The 10159-nt window shown below is 43.1% G+C and overlaps 1 protein-coding gene across 6 annotated transcripts; it reads right to left on the bottom strand.

Moving 5' to 3' along the window:
- Positions 1-95: 95 nt before the first annotated feature.
- plekha4 (pleckstrin homology domain containing A4) lies at positions 96-8959 on the bottom strand. 6 transcript variants are annotated; one of them, XM_088285157.1, is made up of 24 exons: positions 8842-8959; positions 8610-8679; positions 8438-8536; positions 8283-8355; positions 8072-8172; positions 7171-7289; positions 6870-7079; positions 6400-6685; positions 6024-6083; positions 5812-5949; positions 5085-5135; positions 4929-5009; positions 4670-4822; positions 4486-4584; positions 4092-4200; positions 3943-4010; positions 3723-3833; positions 3624-3660; positions 3491-3546; positions 2983-3117; positions 2577-2912; positions 2288-2397; positions 2127-2191; positions 96-1199 (listed from the first exon to the last, which is right to left on the bottom strand). In XM_088285157.1, exons 1-24 carry the CDS (start codon positions 8862-8864, stop codon positions 274-276), a joined length of 3516 nt encoding a protein of 1171 aa, XP_088141283.1. In that variant the 5' UTR covers positions 8865-8959; the 3' UTR covers positions 96-273. The 6 variants fall into 6 exon arrangements, with proteins under 6 accessions (XP_088141283.1, XP_088141285.1, XP_088141287.1 ...); XM_088285159.1 differs by having other exon boundaries at positions 2288-2370; XM_088285161.1 differs by having other exon boundaries at positions 2288-2340.
- Positions 8960-10159: the final 1200 nt, after the last annotated feature.

Below are 10159 nucleotides of genomic sequence, written 5' to 3'. Positions count from 1 at the left end.
GGGGACGTCCTTTGAGAAGAAAAAAAAAGATATAGAATGTGCAAATGAATCAGGAGCTGGAGGGGCTTTCCATGTAGAGCAAAGCATCTTTATTAATGAGGATGTTTCAGATACAAAATATTTTGTCATATGCCAACAATGATATCCATCGGTTGATTTGAATTCATGTTAGATGTGTTATGCTCAAGGTGACAAGAACAATTTGCTGGTCCAACATATTTTTGACAGTGAACCTTTTCTTCCATTTGACTTTGATAAATAAGGTTCTCTGATTTACAAACTAGTCCGGAAAACGGTTAATTTTGCCTTTTGGAAAGAGGCAGTCCGACTGACACAATTTTCATTGAGGATGGTTCCGCGTGATGACTTTGAAGTCTCCCGGTCCTCTTTGTCCTGGCCCGAACTTCTTTCCTCAGCCTCTTTGGTCCCGTCATTTTGTTCCCCATCACATTTTAAGGCCTGATCATAAGCCGTGTCTCGACCTGGATCTTCAAGTTTTGTTTCTTCAATGTACAACCTGAGCGCATCCGCTGCGTTAGCGACCAGTTGGTGTTCTTCCGGATCCTTGCTCTCCAGATCAGACGTGCTTCGGACCAAACGCTCCTCTCGGGAATTGCCGTCGTTTTTGGTTATGTCCGTGTCGGAGATGCTGATATCGCAGGCGATCTTATAGAACAGCGAGTGGTTTTCTTTCATTTTCTCCAAGCTCTGACTGACCGCGAAAGACATGCTGGGGTCATCAGAGCAAGTGGACTGGTTGTCCTTGCGCGCGATGTCCTCGTCAGTGTTGTCAATATCCGGGACGTGCACGGGGAGGAATTCAAGACGGTGGTTGGTGGAGAGAAACCATTTGGATCGCAAATCGGAAGACGGATTAATCTTCTCGTCATCTTCGTTAGCGTCAGGCTCTTGCTTGTCTCCGTCCTCGCAGCTCAGAACGCCCTCGCCTTCAACGTTCTGATAGAACGTCGTAGACGTGACGTGATGCGGAGATGGCGGCCGCTTGATTTTCGTGGCAACGCCTGCCCGCCGACTGGAACTTTTGTGCTGCGTTCTGCTCCCGAACTTTATGGGACTCTTTGCGTTGTCTACATATCGCTTTGGTTTGTTTTCAACTTGTGATATTGCACCAGTGATCGGAGAATCTGGAGGAGCGTAACTCAGAGAAGTTCGGAAGGTCTTCGCCTGAGAGTCATGATCTAAAGAACGGAAATTGAAGCGTGATTAAAGAGTGCACAAATGCAAATTCAAATCGGATTTTTCCTCCAATCCAATTTTCACGGCAGACTGTTTTTATCGCAAGTGTCCAAATCAGAATTGGGCCTGTTCAGACCGAGCCACACCACTGACCCATCTGACAGGTTGCCGTAGCAACGTCACCGCAACAGAAGCGTCCTACAACGCGTGTAGCATTCGACGTCATAATTGCGACGAAGGGCAACACATGAAATACTTTCATCAATGGACTTGTTTCGGTACGTACCCTCGAGCTTTGTAGATCGATAAGGGAAATACGTTTCCTCCTCTGTCCAGGGACTGCCGGTTTCAATTTCTTGGACGTGCTCCATTCTTTAAGACTCCACACTTGAATTGCCGCACTCGGCTGTGGCGCAACGGTTCTTCCGTCGCATAGAATGACGTCACGGGCAGTGAAAAGCTGGTTCGACGACCACTGAAACTACCTTCCGAATCCGTCTTGCAAAAATTGGATTTTGTTCTACGTGATCGTTCGGACTGCAAAAGAGCCATCCAGTTTCGATCTAGAAAATCGGATTTTGGCTGGCAGTCGGAACAAGGCCCAAGCATCTTTAGTTAACCGAACGACAACGTTTTTTGGTCGTGTTGAGACGTTATCGAGAGCTGTTTTGGGGACCTCACCTCATCGGAGAAAAAAAAATTTTTTTTAAATGAAAGTCAACAAAAGCATTACAACAAAATATATGTCTTTGAAAAACCAGAGCACTTAGAAAATAAAATGTTTATTCATTTAATTTTTTTCAAGTTTGGCGGGCCAGATTAAAACGTTTAATGGGCTACATGTGGCCCCCGGGCCGTAGTTTGCCCACCCTTAATAAATCATTTCAAAAACAGCAACAAATAGCAAAAAGCCAAAATAGAGTAATTACCTGATATTTTTTGCTTTCCGGGTGGGTCATGGAGACGCCCTTCCTGCTTGACTGGTGTAATGGCGCTAAAAAACAAAAATGGATTGATTGATTATCATTTTTTTTTTTTTACAGTACCGTACGAACAGCAACAGACCACACTTTGCAATATGGTATTTCACCTTTGTATGACTCGCTGCCGTATACGTTCCACACGCCTGAGTTTGGCCTCGCGCTGCTCGGGGGTCATACAGAGGTCAGCGTCCTTGTAAGAAGTCACGAGCGAAGAGGGCTGTCAAATCGGCGAGTTATTATCGTAATCCTTTTCCAACTAATATGCTGGGTATAACCCAGCTCTTACTTGGTATCTTTTGGTCTCAGAGCTGGGTTATCTATTTTACCCAATTTGGGTTAGTTATGACTCAGCAGTTTTAAGAGTGATGCATTAATTTAGTGACGGAATCAAATAACCTTAATTTCACAGCTGCGTCCATCTCTGGGACCTTCCAATGGCTCACGAGAATTTTTCTCTGAACTCTCCGCAGCTCGGCTCACATCTGGCTCCATCTCCGAGCTCCAGGATGCGAGTCGGCCTGCCTTCATAACGAGATGCTTTTCTGCAGACGCCCGTGACTGCCCGCATTTTTTGCCTGGCTCCTGAAGTCGTTGCTGCGCCTCTGACGGGACCTGCTCCGGCAGTGGAGATTCGAGCTCCGGCGGGGGATCCTCCACGGAAACCCGCCGGGCCACCAGGGAAGAGGGAAGCACAGCGGTAACTACCCGTGTCACTCGAAGAGGAAAGGGGGCCTGAAGAAGAGAGAAAATATTCAGTGGAACTAACAGTCAAAAAATTCTTAAATAGCAGTAGCATACAAACCTCCTCCTGCATTTCTGAACTTTGACTTTGGGTCATGGCAGCTGGAGAGGGTATGGGAGGTTTCTTCCTATTAGTCATCCTCTCCTGGTTCCTCTTCATCCTCGCCATCTGCTCCTCCTCGCTCATCTTCGTCTTCTAAAGGCGAGGCAGGCTACTTTAGAAACGTCACATTTGTTTGTGCAGATATTCACGTGCGAGCATGTGCTTGCGCATGAGTCCATGTGAACGTAGCCGTGTGTTCATGTATGTGAGCAAAGTATGATCGGTGGCAGAAGGAGGCGGTGGGAGGCCTCCGCGGAGGTGCGAGCTCCGGCTCTCCCCTGCCGGCCAACACGAGTAACGCAACGTGCCCTAATTGTGGGGAAGATGACAGAATCAAAGAATTTCCATTTGGCTGTGATAGCAAAGAGGTAAAAATCACTTTTGGAGCGTTTCTATATTTGGATGTGCGTTTGGGAGCACGTTAGCCAAGGTAAACGAGCACAGTGGAAAATAGGAGGAGTCCAACCTTGGTTGAGTGGGATGTTGTATCTGCGGTGATCCCCTTAGCGCTTGACTGAGATGCTACAGAGATTAAAAAGAAATGACAAAAGGAATAAAAAAAAAAGTGAATCGAATTATTTGTGTGAATCAATGCAAACCAGATGCGTCCTTGTGCGCTTTCGCATCGTAGATCCCCTGAAAGACGACAACAGAAATTAAATGGGTATAATTGAGCTTTTTCAATGTAGTGTCCTCACTTCATAGTGAGACTCCGTCCAGCTGAGGTCCTGACTCCTGCTTTGAATGCTTTCCAGTAGCTCTCTGGGTAAAGGAGGGCGGACTGGCGGTGGCTCTTGTTCTACATTCTGCTGGGATTGAGACATCAAGGCCATCAAATATTTGAGGTTTGGATTCGCCCCCCCCCCTCCCCCCATAAAGGGAAAAAAAAACTCTTGTTAAAGTTAGTTGAAGACTTACTAGTGGCAAATGAGGCATCTGTGTGGCAGAACCAGGAGATCCAGGATGCGGTCCTGATGAATCGAACACTAAAAGTAAGAAGGTTTTAGTTATTCATTCCGTTTAACTGAGCAAAATGACAAACCGTCGTCAGAATGACCGATACTAACTATGTCGTTTGTGAAATCCCAGCAGGAAGCGGAAGTGGTCCCTGTTCACTTTTAACCCTGCGAGAATGTCCTCCATCATCCAGAGCTCTCTCTGGGCCTGCGACTGCTCCTGGATGCAAATAAGGACAGTAGTACTCGCATACATAAATTGTACCTATGCACTTTGACCACCTGGGGGCAGTGTAGCACAGATATACAGATGTACATGGAACTGGTTAAAACTCCTCAGTAAGCCGCAGTAATGTCAGTTCGTCGCAGAGGATAAAGAATATATGCCACTGATGCTATTCGATAGCCCGTCAATTAAGTTTTGCATTGTTGGTTAGCATTAAGCTAAACACAACTTTCATTAATCTTTAATGCTGAATTCCAACTTGAATTATGACAAACATACCTGAGGCATCCCAAAGTTGCAAACGTGCTGCAGGTGTGAGCGAAATACACAAAGTTCACTTTCCATTCTCTCATACTGATTCCACACAACCTCCAATTCCTGAAAGGACAAGTACAGAGGCAAACAAACGTGAGATGAAATTACGACTCTGATTTTCAGGTTGTCTTAAACTTGTTTTGCACACCAATGACACATCACACATTCTGGCCCGGATTGTGACCAGTTCTTCCAGCAGCAAAACCTTCTGGGTCAGGGCCTCCTCCTGGGTTCGGGGTCCCTGACTGCTCCAGTCCTCCAGCTGCAGCCTCAACACCTCTAACGCATTTTGGACACTATCCTGTTAAGAGAAAATTCACGTTCAAAAAGGAAATATTCATCATAGAAAGGTGTTGTTTTTTTGTTGTTGTTGTTTTTTTATTGTTCGCAACTATCGCACTCGCGACCTTGTCCATTTGGAGTTGTGAGAGTTCAACGGACAAAGACTGCAGAAGCTTGTCGCACCCACACAACCTTGTCAACACAGCCTGGAAAAGAAGAAAATGTGATGATTGGAGCGCAGAAGGACAAGCTTGAGATTCTCTTCAATTGTCATTACTTACATCAGCATCACTTTCCAGAGGTCTGATTGGCGTCGGGTCAGACTTTGGAGGCTGGAAGATCGGAAACATTCGAGATATATTAAATAAAGATTGTGGAGAACTACCAAACAAAAAAAATGTCACAAAAATTAGACGGAAAAATAAAAATGATCGTCTAAATTTAGTCACAAATTTACGGCTGTTAAATTTAACACAAAACAGGAGTTAGTACTAGTTTTTAATTTGTCATTAAGTTGAATTTTTACGTCATCTTTTTAAACACAGTTTTATAAATTTTTATCCTGGGTTTGCATTAGTTTTTATATTTCTTAAATTACTTTGACTTAGATTCATTATTAGTTTAAGTTTTTAATTATTTACATAAAAAGGTAACAATAAACATTATGTAAAAAATTAAGCAATCAATCTTCCGTATTCTGTATGGACAAAAAATACCAAAATAAATATATTTTAAATAAAACCCCAAAATATCACCTATGAAATTAACAAAGGTGAAAATGAAGGACAATTTTGGTATAGTTCTAGTGCCATCTTGTGGAAGATCATTTCATTGAAAATCTCACAGTTTGAGTAAAATCATTTGCGCTGCAAAAAGGAATTGAATTGATGACAGGACACAAAGTCTTACATTTAAATGTTTAAACTAAAAACCACAGATATGCTGCTAACACACACACACACACACACACACTCACAACATTTCAGCAGGCATGGCACAAAGACGTACACAGACGATATGGATACCCAATATTGCCGGGATACTGACGGATAAATGACTGCGATGAGGAGGAGGATGCGCATGTGCAACCCTGGAAGAGGGCGGTAAAGGGGGGAGCAGGTCTGCATGGGCCCCCGTAGAGTAGCTCTAAAGTAAGAGGGAACATTGAGTAAATTAGACGCAAAAAGACAACAGGCGGTTTGCATTCAGTTCGTAATCACCTTTCTTACAGGTCTTCGCCCAGCGGGGGCATGATGCACAGATCCATATACAGGTGAAGGCTAAAAACAAAGGTGGGAAATATGTTATAGAAACAGCATGGTAAATAATAATGAAAATAGACACCTTACATCGCAAATGAACTATTGTATACCTCCAAAAAGGATCATCATAAAACTACATGTTGAGGCCTATGGTCCTATGAATCGATAGCGGGTTACATAAAGGAAAATCGATGAAAATCAATTAATCGATTTTTTTAAACAACTAGCTCTTGCCGTTTAAGTATAAATTTATATGTAGCCCTCAAAGGAAATATTTGCACAACCCCGATCAATAAAATAAATGAAATAAAATCGAAATATTATGGATCTTAACCTTGCTGATGTTCTGCCATCTCTCTGTGACTGGAGTGGTGGGCGTGGATTTGAACTCCATCTTGGGTGAGGCGGGCATGTAGTACAGTGTGTCCGGCATTGTGACAGAGCCATCATGGGGTCGAATGTCAACCCTTCCCACAGGTGTGTGGGAACGAGACCCCACCTGACTCCTGGAGGTCAAAGAACCCGTGGCAATGATTTCTGTATGTGTTGGTGATGTGATGAACGGGAAAGAATCCCCCTCTCGGTTTGGGCCCCAGGGGCTCGGTGTACGAGCTGAAGGGCTGCACAAAGGAAAACAAGTGAAACTACCGCGCTGTAAAAAATAAATAAATAAATAGATAAAACAAATAAATAAATAAAAAATCAATACATAAACACCAATAATATACATTTTCAAATTTTTCCAACTTAAAATACAAGGTGTTCTTTTCACAATGAGGGAGTAGGAGACAATCTTTGGACAACCTTGAGTTCCTCTGACGAGCACTCCTCCTGCCTCTCAACTCTGCATTTGATGTCACGAGCCTTCCTCCGCTCAGATGACTCGGTTCACTGAGAGTTCTGCTGACCTGTCTTGGTTTTGGACATGTCTCCTCATCCGAGGGGGACCTTGGGAGGTCCACCGACTCACTGCTGCCACCTACCTGAGTGAAATCTTGGTAGCTTGAGCAACGCCTGTAAATACAAAATTGTTGCACCAAATAAAGTGACTTTTTCAAATTTCTCCGATAGCATCACACATCTGTTTCATGAGACCGACATATACCTGTGCATAGAACCGTCCGTCTCCATGGAAGCTGACTGACTAAGAGCTCGGACCCAACCCAGCATGTCCTCTTGAGTATCGGCGCTGAAGTAATAAGAGCGCATTCCCTGGTGCACCACCTAGTTTTGGTCGTTATAAATAAATTTGCATATACGTTAGTTACGTGTCGTCTTTGAACTAATCCCGACAAAAAGCGTCTTTTCATGAGAATGAAAAGACTTTTCGACTGATGTTAGCATTGATGCTAGACTGGGACACAGATGTGACAGACTTGTAGGCGATCTAGTGTTGCCGTGGCAACAACAGCCAATGTTAAATGGAGAATATTTACAGGAAAAATAATTACATGCAATGGGTGTAATAAGTTTTTTCCGCCAAGTAAGAAATTACGTGGTTGCACAATTGTGCACACCCTTTCATTCACACTCACATTGAACGGGAGTCAGCACCCATTTAAGGTGTCTAAGATGAACCCCATATAAAGTTCAGCAGTTCTAGTAGAATATTACTGATATTTTTTTCCATTCCAACTGAAGCCTGCAGGTTTTACGTAAACGGTAACTGTTATTCGCAACTTTTAATAATTCCCTCCATCTCGACAAAGTCCCCAGTTCCACCTGAAGAAAAACAGCCCTAATCATGAATCACATGTAGCAAAATGTGTTGTGAAGTCGATAAATGTGAGGAAAAGCCAACTTGAGGACGTGAATTTTTTTTAGGGTTAATCAGAGGCAGTTCAAATGGTTGAGTTTTCTGACTCAGCCAAAATGAGCTTACATTTTTACAAGTAATCCAAACACATAAATACATTTCATGCGCATGCATAACTTGACAAGATGTTGCATTTTTTATTTTTTTTTTAATCAACACATATCACACACAAAAGCGCAATCAAATGTACCTTGAAGGTGAACTTCCTGTTCTTGCATTCTCGTGGCGTGCAGAATAAAATTTTGTAGCTGGGTAGCGGAATGCTGCCCAGCACCGGTTCTTCTCTGCTGTCTGGTTGGGGCGCAAAACAAGTAAACGGAGTGAGTGTGATTCATTGTCGTGCAGCCTCACGACAAATGGGAAAGTCTCGCGCAGATAACAAAAAAAAAAAAAAAGTGAACCTTTATAGTAGAACAAACAGTAGTTGGAGAGGACGAACCATCGTCTCTTCCATAATTTCAAACCAGTGCTGTCCTATAGAGAAGACGGTTCAAGATAAAAGTCGGTAATTGTAATGATTCATATTATTTTGCCTTTAATTAAATAAAATACAAACTTTTTTGTTGAGCCATCCTCTGATGACCACGGGGCAATTGGGATCTCTTTTGGCTGCCTGACATCTTTTGCCAAATGTTTGCAACTTGCCATCGCTTTCCTGGAGGTCACATTTTTAGATAGAAAATCCAAACAAAATAGCCAAACTGTAAAAAAAAAAAATTCAAACCAACCCTTCGGACGGGAAAATAGGAGATGGTGGCCACGCTGGATGCTTGGCTCAATCGGTCCTGGTCATCCATCCTATAAAAGCAAATAAATAAAACATGTTTACATTCGGGAACTCAACCATAGCCACAATTTTTTTTAGTCCTACATTAAAAGGCACTGAAATTAATTAAAAAAAAAAAAAAAAAAGGCAAAAATTGTGCATGTGAGTTTGCCGGCCTAGGCATGAGGCCTTACCACAACTTTGGGTGTCCAATCATTCCCACGCTAAACACCCCGAAGCCTCGGAACACACGAGCGCATTCCCTTCTGACCCATGTCAACTGTTCATTCTGACTTGCTGTCGCTCTCACCCACTTGCTGCTACATTCTCCCACTTATTCTATTCTGGGCCTGCCTGCATCTACTCTAGATGACGACATAAGTGACAGGTGACAGCTGCAGGGCCCTGGTGGCTGGGGGAGAAAAAAAAAAAAAAATAAATAAAAATCGGCGACGAGGAAAATGTGTCGCAAGCTGAAGGAATGCAGCTTGGGAGTGCTGAGGAGAGGAATACCAACGAAAGATGGAGGTGACAAATGTGTGGCCACATTTATTTTTGTCACCACGTGCAAGCACAAAAAAATTATGATTAAAAATAAAAAATAAAATTATTCTAATATTATTTTTCCTCTAGGGCCCACATACAGGAAAGTGGATGGATGCAATTCTGCCGCTTTAAATGATCCAGTCCAAGCGATTATACTGAATTTTTGTATGCATGATCACGTGACCAACATATGCCAACTTCCCCTTTATAATTCATCAAGACACAATTGTGCATTTCATTCAAAAATCCAAAAGTATCACTATTATTATTATTATTCATCGGGCAATTTCAACGTGTCTTTGTTCAATTGATCAAAGATTTTGCCGCATTCCATTTCCTTCTCAGAGGATCAGTATACATTTATCCATGAACTGTTGACCCAGCAGATGAAAAAGATGATGAAATTGGAGTAAAAACCCAAGTATTAACCACCACCCCGCAAGCAGCTGAACGCCAACCGCAATCTCCTTTCAAGTCAGTCACGGACTAAACGATCCCCAACAATCACCGTCTTTGTCAAGTCAAAGAGATGAAAATCATCTCGACCCCCCCCCCCCCCCGCCCCACTTCTGGGGGTGTTATTGTTGGACTTTTGAAACATCTTCTTGATAATAAGCAAGGAGAAGTGGGGTGTGGGGGCTGGTAGTTAAAATGCCGGGGACGGGAGGGAGGGGGGGGTAGAAGACTTGAAATGCAAATGGGAGATGATGATCGCGATGATGGCGGAGAGGACAAACGTCGAGTGTGTGCGCCTCACAGAGTGAGCTTTGTGGACTTGGAAACATTTGCATGTCTCCTACACGCCGCCGACATTTACAATCAAGTGAAGCATCGCTGCGCTTTTGAGAAATGTGAAAATGTGTTTGCAATGACTGCGGAGTAAAATGAGTTGCACGTAAAAAGTATTAAGTTTAATTCAAATGTGGTCAAACTAAGGGATTCGCAATTTTTTAACTCATTTCATCC

Source organism: Idiotropiscis lumnitzeri, chromosome 20, assembly GCF_059441095.1.
Source record: "Idiotropiscis lumnitzeri isolate Australia: NSW breed Sydney's pygmy pipehorse chromosome 20, RoL_Ilum_1.0, whole genome shotgun sequence".
Classification (NCBI taxonomy): Eukaryota; Metazoa; Chordata; class Actinopteri; order Syngnathiformes; family Syngnathidae; genus Idiotropiscis; species Idiotropiscis lumnitzeri.
Note: the sequence above shows the minus strand (reverse complement) of the source record. Positions and strands in the feature narration are given on the sequence as shown.

Coding starts and splice junctions, on each gene's coding strand:
- plekha4 (XM_088285157.1), bottom strand. CDS start 8,864: ATGATTGGACACCCAAAGTTGTG. Junction 7,290..8,071: donor ACAGGAAGTTCACCTTCAAG/GTACATTTGATT, acceptor GACCAAAACTAG/GTGGTGCACCAGGGAATGCG. Junction 3,547..3,623: donor AGCGCACAAGGACGCATCTG/GTTTGCATTGAT, acceptor TAATCTCTGTAG/CATCTCAGTCAAGCGCTAAG.